This window comes from Punica granatum, chromosome 1 (genome assembly GCF_007655135.1).
Source record: "Punica granatum isolate Tunisia-2019 chromosome 1, ASM765513v2, whole genome shotgun sequence".
NCBI classification, from domain to species: Eukaryota; Viridiplantae; Streptophyta; class Magnoliopsida; order Myrtales; family Lythraceae; genus Punica; species Punica granatum.
This window is the reverse complement of record NC_045127.1, coordinates 12,577,269-12,599,351: the sequence shown is the minus strand read 5'-3', so window position 1 is coordinate 12,599,351 and position 22,083 is coordinate 12,577,269. Positions and strand designations below refer to the sequence as shown.

Here is a 22,083-nt window from a genome sequence, read left to right as displayed (position 1 = left end):
TTATAATTAACAAGACTTCTCAAAAAATATTTTCCCAAAGGCATATCTCATTGTAAGTTATTGCAGATAAATACTTTCAAACCGTAATCTGCAGATCGGCTGTCTCTACATGTACAGAGATACCAGCAGAAGAACCTTTACTGTACACACAAGTTTGAGCGGAAACAAATTGTTCCGATGAGTACTTTCCACGAGTTGGACCACAGAATTGGCTGTGAGAAACCCCACTTACATGGGCTCTCTCCCGATGGATAGGGTCGATTTACAAGGACTGTTTTGGAGGTAGGCCCAATTATGTACACGACTTTCACGTCCTGCCTCCACTGATATCACCTTTCTGATAGAGATATGGAAATTTCCTCATTGAATTTTCCATGGTCATTGTTGACAAGTTCGATGCTCACCTCATCATATACGGGGAACCTCCCATGGGCTTGACCAATTAAAAAGATGGTCCTGATTAAGCATTGGACCTCAACTAAAAACATTTCACTGCACATGGTCATCAACTCAGGTCGAACCCGGCATCGGCATTGATGGCATAGAGCAGTTTTGTCTCTAGCTGCTCTTTGCTGTACAGGAAGTGAATAAAATCGTTGATGAGTACAGAAGAAAGGGAAGGGAGGATGGAGATATTTTTCAAGCAGCACTGATTCAAGTTTAAACATCGAAAAGTGTCCTTGTAACTTAAGATCCATGGGTTTTTCCACCTTCATGGAACTGAAAAAATGAACCATTCTGTTTTCGACTTGTTTTCATTTTCAGAAGCTAACAAGGCTGTGGTAGATTTACTGGACAAACCTTGTGTATGGAGGAAGCTTGAGAAGATTCATGCAGGTAGCAGACGTTGGTAACCGGTCAAGAGCTTCATCAGAAGCAGCACCTCCAGCCCTACACATGCACCGAGAAATTTATAGCAGATAATATAGAAAGAAAAAATGTATAGACAGCATATAGAAGCAAAGAGACTCGTTTCTAAGGTAGAAATAAACAAATCTGAACCAAGCATATTGAATTTGGCACGATTGATACCTCTGTATGCAGAGTGCAGGCTCCAGATATTTGAATCCAAGAAGCGGACCCCGAGAGCACCCGGTCACGAATCTGATCAGCACAAAGAATTTATCAGTAAATCCTTTTACATATCCATGAGATCACAAAATGATAAATAAAATACATTAATACTTCTCAACCTTGAGGTAACATTTGATAAATGTTAGCTACATATAAGTTCTAAGCAACTGAAAGCTCACACACCTTCCACGTCTATATATCTCTCCTCTTTAAGTTCCCAAATTAATCAATAACATCAAAGAAAGGGAGCAAAGTCAGCAGAACTCACTTCAAAAATTTCTTTTGATTCTCAAATGAGAAACCTTTGAGAACTTCCCAGAACATCTCGATGACATAGTGATCCTGAACCATTTAGTAAACAAGATCAAAACAAAGGTGGAAGACAATTAGACTCGACAAGCTAACGCATCAATGAAAATATAACTTTCCTCCCTCAGATCCTAAATATTGATATTTGGAATGGATGGTCTTTAACTTCCATAATGTTAAGTATTAAAAAAAAAAACTATTTTTCAGTTTTAACACATTCTCTGCGATAATTGGTACGGAAAATGGGAAAACTATTCACCTTCTGATAACCACCAGCATAATTGGTGTGGTCGCGCAGATCATCAACATCCAAACTTTCCAAGGAACCTGATATTAGGAGCTGCAAAATAGACCACAAATTAATTCTTTGTAGAATCAAAATCAGTTACTAATCAAAGCGGTCGAAAAATTGCGAGAAAGCAATACACATAGCCAGGATAATTAACTGCTCTTGGAAGAAAAATCATTGATAGTCAGAGGAGTTGCCGGTTGTCTTCGAATTCCAAATATTTTAGGTGGCATAGTAGAATGAAGGGCAAAGCAGAATGTGCTAATAGAATTTGATCTTATGGATGTGATGCAACCCACCAATATATGGCAAATTATATATACTTTCTCCAACAGATGAAACATACCTGAAGTTCATGCTCATTGAACATATCTATCCACTCTTTCTGCATAAGTTGGTGAAACCCTCTAAGAAAATGCGTACTTTGTTGACGGATCTGAGAAGCCATTCAAAGCTTATCATCGCGGTTGCAACAGGAATATAAACTGAGCAGGAACTAGAATAGAAATCCAAAAGTGTTCAACCTGCAAATTTAGCCGGTGATTGGCTACAAGACGAACAAAAGTTATGACATTCTCATTAGTGACCCGCATGTCTCTCCCATTAGGAACAAGCTCCTCTTCTTTTTGCTCCCCATATTCGTTATTGACAATAACAAAGTACAGTTCCAATTCCGAAATGTCACCCTTATAATTCTGCATGAAACACATCAGGAATAAAACATGTGCCGTCAAACAAGAGCTCATGAAATCTTGGGAATATTACCTTCAAGAAAATAAGATGACGATACAGTTCCGGGTCCAAAGAAGGCAAGTCATTCAAATAGTTGTGCCTGGCATGAATGATGTCAATAAAATAAACTAGAAAGGTAAGAAACCTAAACAATTTTGGATGAACGACATCGTAAGTGAACATTTAGTGCTATAAAAGATTTTAAATCTCACTTTTGCTTTAATTTGCTCAAGAAGAAAGTTGCAAATGGTATATCCACAAGAATTCCTTCGTACATGGCCTGCAAGGAGAGTAACAAAAAAATCTGTAATTAAATTCAAACGTATATTAGTTAAAATGAGAGGAGCAGATGATGGTGAGCATAAACAGACCCACAACAATGCGCTCCTTATAAAAGATTAGTAGGGACAGAGTGCTGTTCTCGAGAAATGAAACCCCAATTTTTATTTTTTTCCCCCAATTTTTCATATGAGGATAGACATGGCTGAGTCACCTTATAGTAAAGAGAGAATAATTATGCAAATTGAAACAAATGCAGCACAACCAACTTAACAGCAAAGATTACTTAGCCAACTTAAGAAAAATTTGAATGATAACTACAGTGACATGGAAATGGAATAGTGTGAGGATTTATTTCAGAATCCTGATAAGATAAAGCTTTTTAACCATTGAAAACAGTTCATAATATATTATATGTGGAGGAATAACTATGTACTGGCAAGGGAAAATGCTGCTTGTGAAAGAGTAAAATAAGATATGGAAGTACTTTCAGCAGCTTGCTGTAGTTCTCAAAAACATAACAGTTGTTTGCTATATGCGAAAACAAGGATATGAAAAGTCGGAAAGTCTTCGGTGTCAATCAAGATGACAGCTTCTAAAGGATGATAAGATATGAGCAGATATTATCATGTGACAAAGAAGGCTTATATGATAATATATGAGCAAAGCATCATAAAAGAGGAGTTATACCTTCGCGAGAAGAGTTCCAAGAAAATGAAAAAATTGAAGATGCTGTTCATGTATCATGCCGGATCCAGGATTAGGATAAAGCAAATGATCGGATGTCTCCTGTAATATACCAAGACAAGGAGCAATTCAGTTAATATCCAATTGATGTGTCTGCAGCTTCACTTGTTTATGCAAGGGAAAAAAAGGGGACCACATATAGACGATAAAATTAAAAAAAGAAAAAAGAAAAAAGAAAGCCATAAGACAGACTAAACCACTTTGTGCTATGCAGCTGAGAATTATCAAAGTCATAATAATGGCTATCATCAATATTGCCCACGAAGAAGACAGACAGTCGAGATGCATTGGGGAATGCATGGAGAAGAGGAAGGGGCCAGCACTAAACTATAAATGAGGAAAGGACCATATTTAAGATACCTTAAACAATCCATACTGACAATCAAAGGCTGCTCTTGTAATATTTTCCATGAAATCTTTGAAAATTCCGCCTCCATCAATACCAGCCTCCTCAACTCCAAATTCATTGATAAATGTGACGCGAATCTGCACGTAAAGCAAAATGTAGTGCTCTCTGCCAAAAAAAAAAAGGAACTCTTCTTGATGTACTTAGAGATATTAAGCAAAAGAACAAGAATTCACCAGCCCTCGAAGATCCTCTTCAGATAATGCACTCATCTGATCGTAAGCATCTTCCAAAATATGATCACGCCGTATTCTGAACCGGTTTCTGGTGAAAACAGCTTGAGACCCATGCCTTTGCTTATGTGCAGCCAGCTGTGACTGGCATATAAAAATCATGCGTGATACATTGATTAGATATGCAAAATGAAGTAGACCAATAAACGTAACTCTTGTAACCATCATTCACTTTGAAAAAGCTGGATATTCAAAGAACAGGTTTTAATAGGATTTAAATGCTACTAACTGAGGAACTCGTTTGGAAGTAAACATGCCAGCTCATTAACTACTTGAAGCGGACATTCTGTAACCATCAGTCACTTCAAGAAGGCTGGATTTTTCAACTGTTGAAATAAAAAATACAAATATACAAGAAACTCATTTATAACTGGAAAAGCATGCCAACAAACTAACAAGTCCAACATTTTGATTCACTAATACTTACAGCAAATATCTTCACCCTACTAGTAAATGGAATCAAGAACGGGGCTTGCTTCAATATCTCGTGAGCTTTGGTGTTCTCAACCGCAGCCTGAAGAATAAGAACAGTCAAGGCAAGTAGTCGGTACTGATTCCAGCATATAGGACAAACCAAAGTGAATGACCATTTACCTGAGAAATGAAAGTTTCATTTACACCATCTGCGTGGAAGTCACTGGGAGGAGTGAACTGCCTTCTGTTATTCCAATCTTGCAGCTGTTTTAGAATTTGAAAGGGGAACAAATCAGAAAAAGAAAAAGACTTTTGCACACTTAAATTTTTTTTTTCCCCTCCACACTGAGAAAAATAATATGTTCCCAGAATATGCATACATACAAGATATGCACAGGCACATCACAGAAGTGCATAAGTATCAGACATAAATATGCTTTTAGTTATTACTTCAACTTACCTGAGAGAGAAGCTGAGAAGCTTCCACGCTAACCTTGTGCTGAAGGATTTCTGAGCGACTCCTGTTATTAGAAAGGCTTTTAGCAGCACCTTTCACTTGATTACAAGCTATCTTAGGTTGCGTCCATAGAGGCTGCCACAAGGCCTGCAGAAGGGGATTTTTTTTATTTTTTTAACTTATTTTTGAGTGACACGGGATATAAAAGTCAAGTCAACAACAGCATCATGAAAATTTTCCAATACATTTTCATTCATGTTACTCCCTTATGCACTGTATCCAAGACAGCTGTCAATACAAACAGCAGTGAGTTGCCAGAAAAGATAATTCAATCTTTTCTCGGGGATTCTACTTTATTTATATTTCATTAGAGATAGAATATCTGCAAAAACATACAGTGCATATACTCTTTGCCTTAGTAGGCCTTCCTTTAATGGTATCTACCTGTCTCAAAATAACAATTAAGCATCTGATATCCTCCAACGGGAGGGGCTTCCCTTGCTCATAAAATTCTTCATTGTCAGTTAGCATAAGCATGTGCCTGGTCAAAGAAAAACCACTTCATGTGATTAAACTGTATCGGCCACAAAGGATGTGTTCAAGTGCTTGTTTTATGTACTACTGCAGCCTGAGAATCAGTTGGAAGAAAAGAAAGTGAGAATTTCCTCGATAAAATTTAAAACTTACTTGAACACTGGGCAGAACACAGCGAGGGGCAAAAGCCAGCCAGGTGCTTCTCCTCCCAAATATTGGGAAAGCTCTGATAAAACTGGCCACTTGTCATTTTCATGGCACCACTTAATAAACTTCCATAGCACAGTTACAAGTTCAGTTCCATATGCTAACACAATCAAAATTTGATCAAGGGGGAAAGTGTCAACTGCAACATGTAGAAAAGCACAAGCAGCATCAACAGCTGCCACCCGCCTCCGATCAGATTGTTCATGATTCAAACCACCGACACGTAACGGTCCAAATAGAGCATTTATCTGCAAAATAAATGTATAAATTCCCAAACGGCGACTAATGAGAAAATAGGACACGGAATAGTAAACACCCATTTTTAAGGATTGGTTAAGTTTAACTTCTGAGTTTCATAGAATGACAAGAAATAAATCACAAAACTAGAAAAACGGGAGCAATATACCATACCAATTGGAGAAGAAAGCGTGAATTGATCACACTTAATATATGTTGTTCCAAATCTTTATTAAGAGTCATACTCATAAAATCATCGTCTGACATCACATCATCATCGCTTAGCATGGAACCTGAATAGTACATATATGGGTGAGAACAAAAGGAAGTGGTACAAAAATAGCAATTTACGAAGAACTAGCCCATAGAAATTCTAAAGGTTGAAACATCAAAAAGAGAAAATTCACAAAAACATGCTATTGACGAATCTTACTCTCTTTATTTTCTTGACTAGATTTCTTCAGAGGGGTAACAGCTTCCAACAAACATGTCAAAACTGCGGCGAGGTCTATAGCCTGACAAAGAAGTAGAGAATCTTAGGTAAAGCTGTCAAGCTACTTGCTCATCATTCTTAATTAATCAGAAAACAACCCAAAACAGTAAATTATCCGAACACGTCTTCAGGCTTGGATCATCATCAGAAACATAATAGCCATGCTTAAATCATAAATTTCTATAATCTTGTTAAGCTTTCAAAATACGAGGTAAAATGGGTTGAAATGCAGTAAAAATTATGGTAAAAAATATTGGACATTACAACAGATACAAATGAGACTGATGAAAAAACTACGTAAGAGAAGACACTCGAGTACATTTTACATCCTTGCCCCACTCAAATATAGGATTTGTTATTTGGTTTTTAATGCAATTTATAAAGATATCACGTGAAATTCTTGTCCCCTTAGAAATTGAGACAATGAGGAGTAATTTACCAAATTGAAAGTGAGGGTAATATATCTGTGTGAAGAGCAAATATTCAGTCAACCATGTCTAATCCATACACAACCTATATTCAAGATCCATCTTATAATCACTTATCTCAAGTGTGCTAAAATACTACAATTCCAGCAGATTAACATAATAAAAGTTTTCTAGAGCAAAACTGATATGAGATATACCCGTAAGCCTCTGTTCTAGGTCTTTAAACATCTTACTTCTCCTAGATAACCTCAAGAGATTGAGGTCAAGCATTTTCTAGGACAACGAAGACCCTCATCACATTATGTCTACATTGTAAGAACAATCACGCAAACCTTATAGACAAGCAAAAGTTGACCTACAAGTGAAGTCAACAACAAGAGAACTCCTGGACCTTAAAATTCCTGTCTTTTCCTAATTAATTCAGATCAAGAAATGCAGCATAAGAGCTCCTTAGAATGACAATGGAGGACAAAGAAATTGGTGCCAAATCTCCAGTCATATTCTTGTATAATTAATAAAACAAAACAAATAATACAGAAGATCAAGCACGGAAAACATGGAGACTTCAAAGCTTTCTAACACTTATACCATTTCAAAACTGCAGTTAGGTTGGGCCAAAGCAACTCCAGCAGTTTCCAATATATTTCCAAGGAGACAGGCATAACCAGGGAGTTCAGGAGATAGATCCTTAGGTAGTACACCGGCATAATTTTTCATGCAGAACGTCATTTGATGGATATAATATTGACCATAGCCTTGTGTTGCAAAAACCTGCCATCAATAGACCAATTACCATCTGCTATAAGCACTGAAGGCTGCATACAAGACTGAGCATGGGCAAATAATGGTAGGGTAAGTAAATCACAAAAGCAAAACTTATCCTCTGCAAACAATCAGTTCACTTAAATATCCGTGCAACTGAGCAGGACCATAGACTCCATAATAATGTTGTTAAGCAGATCTTAACCAAACACCCAGTAATATGATGAGAACGGCGTCAGAGAGATACCTCTTTCAGATGTGGGAAAAGTCGCCACAAGAAAGGCACTGTAAGAAGCTGCGATGAGAAACTCCATTGCAGATCTACACTTGGACAACTACAGGGCATCTGACCAGTGTGAGGAATCATAAGGCCCAGCAGACGCTCCAACGAAGAAAGAAATTCACTGCAGCTAGCAGTTCTGGTACTTTCCTGAACATTGGATTCCACAGACCAAGACAAGTTGACATATGTTACAGAAAGAAATTCAGTATCTATGTAACTGGGAGAATAAACAAAGGAAAAGGAAATCGGCATTGATCACCCAAATGGCACAACATAGACAAGGCAAAAGAAGCAGATAATCACATGAGTTACAATGGTATGCAGGTTTGACAAAATTTATAAGAAACTAAATCAAGTGGCACGTGATTGTAACATTGAAACTAACGGATTTACATTGTTAGCGACAATCAACACAGATGACCAGTGGCAGATCAAAGCCTAACGAGATAACCAATCTACAACATTCTATCAAGAGAGATACCCTTCCTCTCAATTGCTCTCACTATGTGAAGTTATATTTGTCGCTAGACAGGATCATGCTGCCATCTCATGTCCTCTTGCTTTGTAGAAATTATATGATATTGTTCTCAGCAGTCACCTGCTCACAGTCTCATTCACATTTCCGCACTTTATCATAAAATATGCATTAAAGTTCATCCCAACAATGCTAGGCTTTTCCACTGAAGTTCAGAGTCAGCCTTGGCTTCATCTGCTAGTACCAGGCTTGCAGACAAAGAAAGGAATCCGAAAGCAAATGATCTGATGAATTTCCAAAAAATGAGCCATCCAGAATGTGTAGAAACTGATGCATACCTGCAGTATTAGAATGATCTCTCTGAAATCTGCAAGAATGTTCCTTTGCAAGAGATACCCGACTGTCTTACAGACCCATGGTAGATTCGGTTCAATCAGCAAAGCAGCTGCTTCTAACAAGAGAACCATTGGTTGGCTAGATCCACTAAATAACAAACTAGGTTGTTTCCTCAACTTATCTCTGTCACATATAGATAAAAAAAAATGAGGTGACTGAACATAAGGGGATATTCATATCCACCAAAAGTAAATACTAATATTTGAAACAACTTTTGAAGTCAAGACAGACAATAACATAGAAAACAAGGTCGAGATAATGAGCTTAAGCTGTAGTGGAAAATAATACAAAAGTTGTCCTAAGATGATAAGCTTCTATTATTAGCAACACCACTTAGGATTTGATATAAGCTTCTCGATTTCAGGTCCAGTTTGTTTTATCCTTTGAGGAAGCAGGGAAAAGATTTCCTTGACCAACCATGTACATCTTCATTAAAAAGTGCAGCTGTGAGGATCAGGCATGCTTCCCTGTATATCTATATATTTGAACATTGTTTACCAAAAGCTATTCCAAGTGGTTGCATAAATCTCATCAAGAAGTACCAATTTGCATCCTAGTCGGGCTTCATCAACTTGAGTAGACGATCAATTCATGCCAATGCCTCTGAGAACCACATTGAACAGGCTAAAATAGTTTCATTCGATATACATGATGCCCTATTGCCTCTATCATACAGACTATTTCTGATTTTAGAACTCAAACTCGAAAGAAGCAGTTCACTTTGAGGCACTCTTGGCAAAACTGCAGCAAAGAATCTCAAATCGAATAAACAATAGAGAAATGTACAACAACATGAAATGCAAGAAAATTAAAAGGGAAATCAACACACTATTCAAGCAAAGGTTTAATGTAACAACCTATTTTTACAGACAGCCTGAATACAAGTATATGCAAGTTGCTTCACTCTATAATCCACCAAAGCTTTCTTTGAAGAGTAATCCATGCCTGCAAAGAGGCTCACAAGATCACCTGTTGCATCATCAAACTATCAGTGGTCACAGACAACAACAGCTTCAACATACAACTACCAGAATTGGCTGTTAAGGAGGGAATAAATGAACATACCCTGCTCTTGCATGTACTGTCGAAGAAATCGACACACCTCCACAAGGATTGAAAAATCACCAACATTATTAGCATTGAAGAAGAAAAGTAACTGGCGGAGGAAAGCTGAATCTGGACAGAAACAATGACTGAAATGCAGAGACAACCCAAACAAAAGAATAGATTAAAAAGATGGAAAATCATCAAATCAATAGAAACAAGCACTATATTGAGTTTGAAAAAGGAGGAACTGCACATTGTTTTTAAGCTTTTTGCATCTTTCAATAGCTAACGGACCTATTGGTCCCAAAAAGCAGATGATCAACGTGAATAATCTAACAACTGTGCAGCTGTGAACATTCTAAGTATGTTTTTCAGCTACAACTTTGGGTTCTTAAAAGCACTAGTCCATAGAGATAAATTAATGAAACACCTATCACAGCACAAAGCAAATATTGGTTCCTCAAATCCCATATCAAAAGGCATATATCCTAAAATGATATTTGACATAACAACAAACAAAAGGGGGTACTTGTTCACTCTTCTTAAGGGGAAAAAAAAAGGCATGAGAACCGAATCCAACTCTCTCCAACTCCACATTTAAGTTAATCACCAAAGTAGGTAGTTCCCTCCCTCCCTCCCTCCCGGCGCACTTATTTTTCTACTTCAAAGATAGACATTACGCAGAAGACAAGCCTAAAGTTGCCTTACTATTTTATGTTCATTCTGCTCACAAGTACTAAATCCAAATGCCAATAATTAACTTCAAGGGACATCATTTTAACAGATCAAAATCCATTTAGAGTGTCTTAACAGAGGTACTCCTTTCATAATAAAGAAAACAGTAGCAAAGATGAATTATACAGAATAAATGGAAGTACAACAGTAACAAGAAAGATCATGATTTGGTAGAGCCACCTGTCAGCTTTTTCACAACGCTTCCCATAAGTCCGGTAAAATTGTTCTCGTATTTCACCCCGTGTAGCTTGCATGTCCTTCCTCCCCCTATAAAATTTCTGCACATGAAAACAAGTTACAATATTGCAGAAGACCAAGCAATATACTTGTGTTTATATATCCCGCAACTACAACTAGGTCCTAACGAGAAGTCAAAACGACATTTAACTTCATGAAGATATCTAGGTATGAGCAGACAGTACACCGTCTCACAAAAATATATATTAGCAAACAACACCCAACGTGTTTGTGCAGTGAAGTTAAATGCTCTACAAGGCAGCGACATAAATTTTTCATTTTTGTACTATTTGCAATTTAGTTAGAAACTTAAACATACATTTTAGCTCATTCCACTCAAATATTCAATTGTACCCTGTTTCCGAGATACTTCGTTGCAATTATCTGATTGCAATTTCTTTGCAACTTGTTTCAGATTTGGTAAAAACAAGTTTCCCCTTCAACTATCCCGATTAGATCAAGAACCCAACGGCAAGAAAAAGACAATTGGTTTTCAGAATTATCTTTGTTCTCTAAAATCTATCAGCTATTTCATATGCAATGTGTGCATTCCAATGACATGGTAACAAGAACCCTCTTCTAAATCCATCAATTAATTTGCTTCATGCAATTCCATATCCTAACTCATGGCAAAGAACCAATCTCTGACTCTACCATTAAAGAGCATCGCCATTCAAATTGAATTTCAACAAGAAACTGGATCCTCACCTCAAGCGATCACAATACAGTTACGATAAGAAAAAGAATCCAAAAGCACTTATCACAAACACATGCACCTAAAACCATTCTCTCCATCACCCCAGAATATAGTTCCATCCACAGTACATGAAGTGACTTAATCAGGAAATAATACAAGCTTCCCTCATTGCATTAACAATGTCACAACCTCAGACAGAACTAAAAATAGGAGACAGGCTATAACATTTCCTTTATCATCGTAAATGCTCCAATCCTTTTCTTTACAAAATTTCACATTACAGGACTCGTGGATCAGGACAAAGCAACATCCAACTCGTGAGCTGATCCAAGAGCTTTCAGACAAGACAGTCTTGCTAACTATTAGAACACGACACAACAAACACAATGCAATGCTCGATTGCTGCAGTATTACAGTATTGGCACAGCATAGGCACATCCAGGTATTCTTCCTTTAAGTCCCTTCGATCATTGGTGTGTGTAACTATTGGCATGGAGAATCACATGTGAACTTCCAGCTTAAAATACTTCCACTAAAGCTCAATTAAGACCAATCACTAGCCATTATACGATAACAGAACGGTAATAATTCAGTAGGATGAAAGCAAGCAGGAACCTGTATTTTGATCGCAGCGCTGGTCTGCTTCCTCTGCCACGATCTCCGTTCCCGTTCCAACCGAGTCTGCTCCAAAAGCTTCTGCCGGTCCCTCTCCTTAGTGCTACGGCCCCCCAACGCCACGCGCTTGCGCGTAGAGGGATCGCCGCTGAAGAACATCCTCCTCTGAGCTCAGAACCACCGCCGGAGCTCAGCCCAGCAAATCGCCTGCTGCAGAGCCCAATCCGACACCGACAAACAGTCCCGACCCGTCAGAATTGATCCAGCTGCAAGTTGCGACGAAGAAGGTGGCTCACAGATCGCCGGAGTGATCCCTACCCACTCCGCGCCCGGATTGAGAGAAAACTTGCGGTAGAATTTGAAGAAGAAGAAGAAGAAGAAGAAGAAGAAGAAGACGACGAGGAAGAAGGAAGACTAGAATGGAAGGTTTGGTTCAATTCTCCTCGCGGTTTCTTGCCAAGTGAAATGCATACAAAGACTTAGGTCCTTTTGTATTTATTTATTTTTTTTCTGTGTTGGAAGACATCATGGGCCAACCGGCTTAGGTTAGCCAGTTGGCCAATTAATTGAGCGTGCCCGATAATTTCAGCCCGGCCCACAAGTAAAGTAAATTACGAGCAATTTCCGACCTCGAATAAACTCTCCAAGTAAAATATGCAAGCAACTATATCAATCAGAAGAGAGTAACAAACTTTTCGAGTAAAATATCATAATAAAGTAAATAACCCGATGAAACATTTTGAGACGATCAAATTGACTTAAGATAGGTGTTGGTACTAGATACGTATGCAATACAGTGTGTATATATATATATATATATATAAAGCTTGCAAAGACCCACGTCTATGCAGAACAGAAACATAATGCTACAGGTTCTGATGCAAATCGCATCTATACATATAGTTGCCAATTATATATATAATGTAAGTTTGTACATGAGCAGCCAATTTATATATTCAGTTATATATATGTTCATATAATATTGAATCAAACGACTGTGTATATATATATATATATATATATCTTGCTAATATAAAAGTTACATTATATATTTATATATTTAGTTGTACTAAAAGGATATATGTATATTCCAATAATGCACGATTATATGTTATATTTAGATTCTATTTTATCTTTTATTGTACATCAAATGTTCCACTATATACTTATTGTATTTCAAATATATCATCGAATATAAAAATTCTACTGTATAATATTTATGTAATTAAAATTATGATGTGATTACGAGATAGAGTCCGTAAGAGATGACATGACTTCACGACGTTTTATCTTTAGGATGTAGTTGCACGAGAAACAGACAAATAATTTGTTATTATATATATTGATTGATTGGTGAGATTAATTCCATCGAACATAAACTTAACCATGACCACGAGGTGCTCCGCTGAGTCTCGAACCATGTTCCTTCAATTTAGGTGACATCAACATATATATGGGCACAAGTAGACATATTAATGTGTTACAGTTGCGCAAAAGAATGTTCATGCTATGACTCGTATCTAGACCTTCTTCGACAATGGCGGTATAGATGAATCGAATTTCAGAAATTTCAAAATATGCGAGAATTAACTCTGTCGTATAATCTCGAATACATAGAGGATCTCTCGAGAAGATTGTAATAGATGGAAAAAAAAAATTGCGTTCGGTATGAAGCATGTCATGATATTGCCAGAGTTTTGGTGGAAATTGCCTATATATCTTCTATGTCATAAAAACAGAGTTGCTCCAGAACATAAGGCAAGACACGGTTCCATAGAGACGAGGAAACTTCGATCCAAGGAAACAAATATCAAGAACGGAAAAGTAAACAAAATCATCCGAGTTACAATACTACTTCTGGATCACTTCCCAAATTTTCGACGAATATTTGCCACTTCGGCGACCGGTAGAGTCGAGAGGACCGTTTCTTGAACTGCAAGCTATCTTGTAGATTTACCAGCTTCCTCCGACCTCTCACCTGCCTCCTCTTTCCTTCTTCTCCCTTGATTCGGAGCCCAGTGGTGGCGCCGGCAGCTGCTGGAACAGCGGTGCTGTGCCCTCCCAAACTGGAACTGCCCTCTCCTCCATTGAGACCAATGCGGCCTCCTGGGTGCAGTTGGCTTGCTGTGGAGACAGCCATGGTGAATGTGAGAAGTATGAGTCGTCGGGTCTGAGCCAAGCCTGACAATAGAGCCGAGCATTCAGGGTCATCATAGGCCCTTCGAGGAGGTAAACAGGCAGGCCACTTCCTGGTAATAGGTGCGGTCCATGGGGGAACAGCGGCTCCCAGAGATTGTACTGTGGTGCACAAATCGGGGATGGCAGTGGGGCGGGTCGTGACGGGTTTCTGCCCTCCAGTTGAGTAGTAGGAGTTAAGTGGCATCGTCGACCTGCCATTGCGATGATTAACTTTCTTCTCGTTGATTTACTATTTGGAGGGAAGAGGATATGGTCTTATATACAAAAGTTAGGTCGACCGCTTAAATGGAAATTTCTGATTAATTTGAAGTTTCCATGTACATTGACGGGTCGATATAAAAGGTAATTTCCTGAAGTTTTCCCTTTGGGTGGTTTCTTTTCCGGCGCAAAGAGAAATTAGGCATCTGGCCCAAAACGCTAATCTAATTGAAATTGAATTTAGTCAAACGAATTTCCATGTGGGAGGATGAGAGATCAATTAATTTCCTAAAGTTCTGAATTTTTATTGGCAATTTACAATACAACTAGTGATCTAACTGTGTTTTACATGGGTTTGTTTTTAGTAGAAATTAATGTTTTTTTAGAATTTTCAACAATAACAAAACATTTCGAAATATTATCTTAATAAATTAGTTTAATTTTAAATAATTTAGTGATAATTTTGCTACTAATCCTTTTACTCAAAGTGTATTAAATATTTATTTAATCATTTGATTATTATAATGCAAAATTCAGAAAATGCGTGTATAAAACTTGATTTTGTAAATTTCTTTTTGGAGATAACTTTTTGTCATACGCTTCCTTTCAATTATTTATTAATTTTTTTATTGTTTTGGGTGAGGATTAATTGTTTTATTTTTTAGATGGCCCTAATTTCGTAGATTCATGTCTTGTGTTAATTTTTTTTTGGAAATCCTTGATTTAGGTAACTAATTATTTTACTTAATATGTATATTTATACTTAGTTAAGTATCAATATAATTCAAAAATATATTAGAACTATACCATCTGAATATACCTTAGATATTTTTTATTATAGTGTTATTCAAAATCCTTATTTTTACTTCTTCAAAAAAAAAATATTTTCACACATAAATTTTTTTATATTCTTGTAATTTATATAATGAGTGTGTTGTGATAATTTATATATGAGCTTAATTAATTATTTTTAATATAAATTATAATAATATTAATATAATTTTTTGGATAATATTTTATATTTTAAGTATAATTGGTGCATTATCACATATTTAGTTCCCGTGTACAAATTTGATTTTGGTGTAATTCAAAATTCTTCTTTTCCTTGGTGGCTTTCTAATAATGTATATATTTACTCAATTTAAATTTTCAATAGAACTTATTTAATATTCATTTTCATACTAAATAGAACTGTGCAACACGATTTTTTGACTTTTTTCACGTTGTAGTACAAATTCAAATCATTTCCTTATACATAATGAAAAAAATTGCACCTCTTAGCACGTCGTCCGGTTTCCGTCAAAAAATGGATAGAATGATGACATGATGGCTTTTTCTAGGGTATTTTCCCACAAAATAAAACCTTAGGGACCTAAATTTAATTAAATAAACTAGAATTAAAAAAAAAACAGAGAGAGAGAAAGGTTTGATTGGCTGGCCATCGATCGTCCGATTGGGGTCGTCGGCCGGTGCAAAGCAGGCTGGGGATCCTAATCGGGGGGTCAGTGGCTCGCGGGGAAGGCTCGACCCCCTCAATTTAGGGGACTCGGCAGCAGGATCCCCAAAATTAAGGGGGTCGAGGGCTTCCCCGCGGGCCACTGACCCCCAATTTGAGGGATTCTGCCTCCAGGTTCTTCCAAATTGAGGGAGTCGGTGGCTTGCCGAGAGGCCCCAACACCCCCTTTGATCAAGCCTTTCCTTCTTTTTTTATTTTATTTTTTTATTTTATAGTTTATTTAAATAAATTTAGGTCTTTGAAGTTATATTTTGTGCAAAAATATCCCAAAAAAACCGTCACATTAGCATTCCATCCAATTTTCGATTGAAAATCAATGACGTGCTGTCCAATTTTCAATTGAAAATCAATGACATGCTATGTGATGTAATTTTTTTTTCATACTGTACAATGAAATAATTTGAATTTGTGCTGCAACGTGAAAAAAATCAAAAAATTGCGTTGTGCATTACTATTTTCCCTTTATTTTATCAATATGAATGTCTCTTTCAATAAAAAATTTTTGTGTGAATTCTATAATATAATTTATAGAATTCAGTTATAAACAATATTTATTATTGAATAAGTTAATACTAATATATAAATACAAATTGACTATTTTGGTGTGATTAGAAATTCTTCTTTTCCATGGTGACTTCTAATAATTCATATGCTTACTCAATTTAAATTTTCATTAGAACTTATTGAATATTCATTTTCATACTAGTTTATTGTATCAATAAGAATATGTAATTTATAATATACGTTTTCTCGGTGAATTTTATAATATAATTTTTAGAATTACATTTTATAAATAACGTTTATTATTGAGTGGAGTTTATATTATTATTATATAAATACGAGCTGACTATTCTAAAATAATTAACACATTATGAAAAAAAAAATGAACGCATTAGTTTTGACAAAAAAAAAACCTTAATTTCGACCAAAACGGTAGTCGAGTTAGGATTTTTGCATGGAGGTTGGACAAATGAAACAAGAGAAGTTTCCCTTTCCCATCTCGAAGTCTAACCTTCCTACTTCATCAGATATGAAGGCTATATCTGAATATTCTGCTGATTGGGGAAAGAGTCCCGTATAATCAAGAAATACTGCTATGTTGTATGCAAGCTCCATAATCCATGCTGAGTTGCTCGGACGTGTCTGTGAGCACGATCCAATTCGCTACATGAAGCCTATGCTGCAGTCCATTTATGCTGCAGTCCATTTTCTGTTTCCAGCCACCCGGCTACATCCCCTGCCCGAGATCGAACTACGACAGCATGCTCTCGGGCTCCATTCCTGTCTTCTTCGAGGACTAATCTGCAAAGTTCCAGTGCACATGGCACGTGCCCGAGGAGGAGCCTGGGGAGTTCCCCGTCTTCATCCCTAAGGAGGATGCCGCCTGCAAGGGCCTCAAGATCAGACATCCTGATGGCAACACCCAGTTGGAAGGTCAAGGATACAGAAGGTTTCGGTTATTAATTATTGAGCCCAGGATTACTTACCGAAGCCATGGGAGCTCTCCTGCATCGAGGGCGAAAGAAGATGCCCTCGGTTTGCCATAGATAACACCCTGAAGGGGATAAATTCGAGACTCAAAGAAGTACACAACTCAGTGAAGCTTGTCAAAGTTTTCGTTTTTCTTTTCCTTCTTCAACTCCCTGCATTTATGATCATTCATTATTTTTTGATTTATCCTTCTTCCGTGATGTGCTCTTGGAGATGTTATGAACTATAGAACAGCAAACAAGAGGAGGATTGGTCAATTTTTGAGCTTTAATGATAAATGAAGATTCAAAATTTTGGACTGCATTCAATACACTTCTGTGCTCCTCTTCAGCAATACATGCTCTGCTCTGCTCAATGTCTCAAGACAAAGTGGACTAACTCGAAGGGAAGCTGAACAAATAAAGAAGAGAGAGAGAGAGAATTTATTGGGGACAAAGAGCTGTGGGTAGTGACAACAGAATCATCAAACTAATGATGAAGGGAAAGATGAAGAAGAAGATTGCTGCTTGCTCCCCTCGGACTCCATTCTTTTTCGGCAATCGAAGCAAAATTTGAGCGAATAACCGTATTCTGGGTCTCTTACTGGGAGGAGATGGATGAAATTCTCCTCTTTTTTAAGAGGAGGCTTGTTTCATTCTTATCCCCATCTGACAATGGCAGAGCCCCAAGTGACCCTGGCACCAAAGCCTGCAGAAGCGATCATGTGGCCCGGCTTCACCTTCCCGCTCCGAACAGCTTTGTCCAGTGCCAAGGGGATAGATGCGACACTTGTGTTCCCATAATTCGCCAAGTTTGAGATGACTCGTTCCTGTGGAACCTCTAGACGTGTCGCAACTGCATCGATTATCCTCTGATTCGCCTGCAATAGTTTAATCACTTGGAATTTACTAAAGTTTAGGCCTTGAATCATAAGAAACTCTTTTTAGAGTTAATCTTTCTACTTATCAAATATCGAAAAATAAAATGTGCACGTGCTCAAGAAACTGCTCATTGATGAAAACATGAAAGCTTTTCCAATCTGGAAAATGGAAAACAAGGACGCATTGTACAGCAGGAAATCAAAATGCTGGATAAATCTCAATAACCAAGTAAATTCTCTCTTTAAATACCAAAAACCAGAAATCTTCTCATAACCAAAAGAATCATCACCCATTTAGCTTTCTGAAGTCATAGTTGATAAAAACTGATACCTGATGAAGCAGTAACCAGTCGATGTTGGATCCATTAAGACCGGCCTTTTGAAGGGCTGATTCAATTGACTGGGGCACACATTGGCAAGCAAAGTGGAAGACCTCTTTACCGTTCATTTGGATGCAAGAATACAAAGCATGGTTTGGTGGAAAATCTGAGATGGACCCATTAGTTCCCAGGGTGTGATCAATTTCATTTTCTGTTATCGTGGCTTTTAGGTGTCTGCATATAACGTAACTCTTGCTTAGTCGATTCTTCCGGACTGACGAAAATTCCAGAAGTCCTTCAAGATGAAAGGAAGAATGATTTGAGAAAACTTTATACCTTTGTCCATCTCCGTCACTATGCAAGTCAAAAGCTAAGAGCCCATCTTCCTCGGCATCACAGGACTGCAGAAATAAGCATAATAGTAATAACACAAGATGCATACTGGGGAGAAATTTCCACAACGATTCGTTTGTACTGCTTTTAAGAAAAATAACTCAGAAAATCCATTTTTTTTAAGGTGGAGAAAATAGAATTGATCACCTGCACCAGTACAGCACCAGCAGCATCTCCAAAGAGAACACAGGTCCCTCTGTCGGCCCAATCAACATATCGGGAAAGAGAATCGGCACTGATCACTAGAACATTATCAAACCCACCTCCTGTAGTTCCAATAAGACTACATAAATCATCACATCAATCAATCAACAGAATATGATAAAACCAATTGGAAGCTCAAAGAAACGGTCTAAGTTACCTCTAATGTGGCAAGCAGCTGAGACTAGACCCAACACGAAACAACTGCAGGCCGCGGTAATATCAAAGGATAAAGGATGTTTTTTGCAATCAAGTGCTTTCTGAATCTGTTAATAGAGATAAGACACGAAAAAGTGACGATAAAAATTTGCACATGAAAACAAGTACAGAAACATCTACTATTTCCTCCTGTTTACTGCTATAAAGAAGCAATCCACATAACCAAATAGCATTTAGCACGTACATAAGCTGATCAACCAATGAAATCCAGTTATTCTTGCTCACAGGACACCATGTCATAAAACCAACCACAAAATTTTAAAACTCAAATTGCCACTATTCCAGCCAGTCGAACGTTGAAATACAGACCCTTAGCAACCACCACAACACATGCACAACTGCCATAAAAAAAAAAAGAACAGAAACAGATACCTGAGGAGCACTACCAAAAAGATCTTCAGGGTAGAAGTGCACATCAAGACCATATCCACATCATCAGCATCAACCTGTACCATCTCTATAGCTTTTCTTGCTGCCTCCACTGCTAAATTCGTTTGACTCTCTTTTCCTGCTATGAAATAGGAAAGAGATTTAAATGAATAAAATTAACACTGAAGGAGTTGCGTACTAATATATTGATAAAATTTGTTAAAACGTTAATACATGAAGCATCAGAATATATGAAGAATGAAGCAATAAGCTGAACATTAGGACCAAGCAAGTGAAAATGAAAAGAGAAATCACCATGAGATGCCCCATGACCATAACAGATATCACTATCCAACATTATTTTGGTGGATCCAGGACTGGTTTTATGGGGGTATGAAGATCTTATGCAGATCTTGTTACTGAACTTTGACACATATAAGATGAAAAGATGAATAACATATAATGAGTAACTTATATGATTAATTCATTGAGTGAACCTTTAAAACTAATGCGCTAGAGATAAAGATACCAACTATTTTGAAATTACAAAACATAAGGAATATGAATTAGAAGAAACTAAAGCTAACCACTGATTACACAGTTTTCCATCGAGTTCAATGGCATGTACAGATTTGGTTGAGTAGTATTTTCTCATCATACTTTGTGTATTAACTTTTTTGTTACCAATGCAAAAATTAAATAAAGGAACGGACCTGAAAAAATTTGTCAATTGCGGATTCCTGTGCGGATGGAGATCCATTCATCGGAGGTATCAACAATTTTTGCTAGATCGTCATTTGAGACCCGAAGAGCTGGTATAGCAGAGCCAGATCCAATTAATTTGCAACCTTTACTCACAAGCCCGCAAGGAGGTTCACCACATCAATACAGAAATCATATGGATATGCATAGATCAAATTACACTCACTCGGCAACACAAACTTATCAAGTCCCAAAACAGGGTAACAAGTAACAACACCAATTTCAGCCTTAGCAATTATTTAGTCTTTACTAGATGTACTGGCTAGCGCTTGTTGACTTTCTTTTTCCTAATGACCTATTTGTTTTACATTGAAAACGTCATTTGTCAGGACAACCAGCTACCAGACAAATCGTCAGTAGTAAGGACCAAAAGAATGAAACTCACACCTTGGCGATCGAGATGTAGTGGGAGATTCGCCCAGAGCCTGTTTGTCAGCGCCTTGAATAGCGCTGGAGCAAAAGACCCTCTTAGCAATAAGCTCCGAGGAACAAAGCCCAGATCCATGAATCGCCATTGAATGCTGAAAACGAGCCCTCCTTCTCAGTCTAGGTACGGGAGGACCCAAAAACCCGGATGCATTCGCCACTCCAGCAGCAACCCCTCTGTTGAGACCGAACAAAAATTTGAGCTGAATGTGCAAGCGGGAATATTTGCCCTTCGGCAGAGGATTACAATTCTTGTTTACCTACGGATAAGAAGAGGGATGCCAATGGAGCCCATTACAGAGGAAGATCATAGCTGTCTTCCAAGGTTTATCAACGCAAAGATTCATCCGGGAAGCCCGGAGGAAAGTGATAAAATTTGGGAAGATTACGACAACCCGACATTGAGAACTCGAAGTAGCATCAGACACCACAAAAGGAAACGTAGCAGAACACAGGAAAACGTCAAAAAGCAAATCCTAGACTATTCAATTTCTTTAAAGAAGATCGACCACTTCCTTCTACAAGCAATTATTACATTTCATTCCCAGAAGGCTCGAGATAAATACTGAAATTACCTAACGAAACCCAAAATCCCGGCAATCAAATCGATTGCTGCCGGAAATGCCCGGCGTGAACAGAAAGCAGATTGAGCCCAAAACAAAGAGTTAAGCTGTGAATGATGATAAAGCCGGAAAAATCAATATTTGTTAAGGCGAGGTCTTCCTTCCTTGAGATTGGAGGGGAGAGGAAGACATTTCGGTTCTAATATAATGGCAAGAATCGCATGAAGGAACATACCAGACGGGGGTTTGGGGGAAGGGGGCACAATCAAGCCATGCGCGTCCCCTAGACTTTCTCGGGAGCAAGAATGGAGAGATTGGACGGAGAAAAGGCGGCTACGTGCAACATTTTAGTACAAAATTTGCCCGCCTGAAAAGCCAGGGAACAGCCATAAGACTGACAGAGGAGAGAAGACGAGAGCGGAGGAAAGCGGGAGAGACAGACAGAGATAGTGAGAGAGAGAGAGAGAGTTGTCGCATGTCT

At 37.8% G+C, this 22,083-nt stretch overlaps 1 protein-coding gene and 1 pseudogene across 1 annotated transcript; both read right to left on the bottom strand.

Moving 5' to 3' along the window:
• On the bottom strand, nucleotides 1-12,552 carry LOC116214069 (E3 ubiquitin-protein ligase UPL6). The gene is made up of 26 exons (XM_031549325.1): nucleotides 12,087-12,552; nucleotides 10,718-10,815; nucleotides 9,821-9,948; nucleotides 9,613-9,724; nucleotides 8,698-8,878; nucleotides 7,849-8,031; nucleotides 7,428-7,610; nucleotides 6,352-6,433; nucleotides 6,093-6,211; nucleotides 5,628-5,929; nucleotides 5,385-5,481; nucleotides 4,944-5,087; nucleotides 4,664-4,747; nucleotides 4,497-4,583; nucleotides 4,013-4,153; nucleotides 3,791-3,916; nucleotides 3,374-3,472; nucleotides 2,617-2,684; nucleotides 2,438-2,504; nucleotides 2,197-2,367; nucleotides 2,019-2,108; nucleotides 1,643-1,723; nucleotides 1,343-1,416; nucleotides 1,033-1,104; nucleotides 802-891; nucleotides 1-572 (listed from the first exon to the last, which is right to left on the bottom strand). Exons 1-26 carry the CDS (start codon nucleotides 12,243-12,245, stop codon nucleotides 506-508), a joined length of 3,105 nt encoding a protein of 1,034 aa, XP_031405185.1. The 5' UTR covers nucleotides 12,246-12,552; the 3' UTR covers nucleotides 1-505.
• Nucleotides 12,553-17,739: 5,187 nt separating this feature from the next.
• On the bottom strand, nucleotides 17,740-22,083 carry LOC116192783 (annotated as a pseudogene).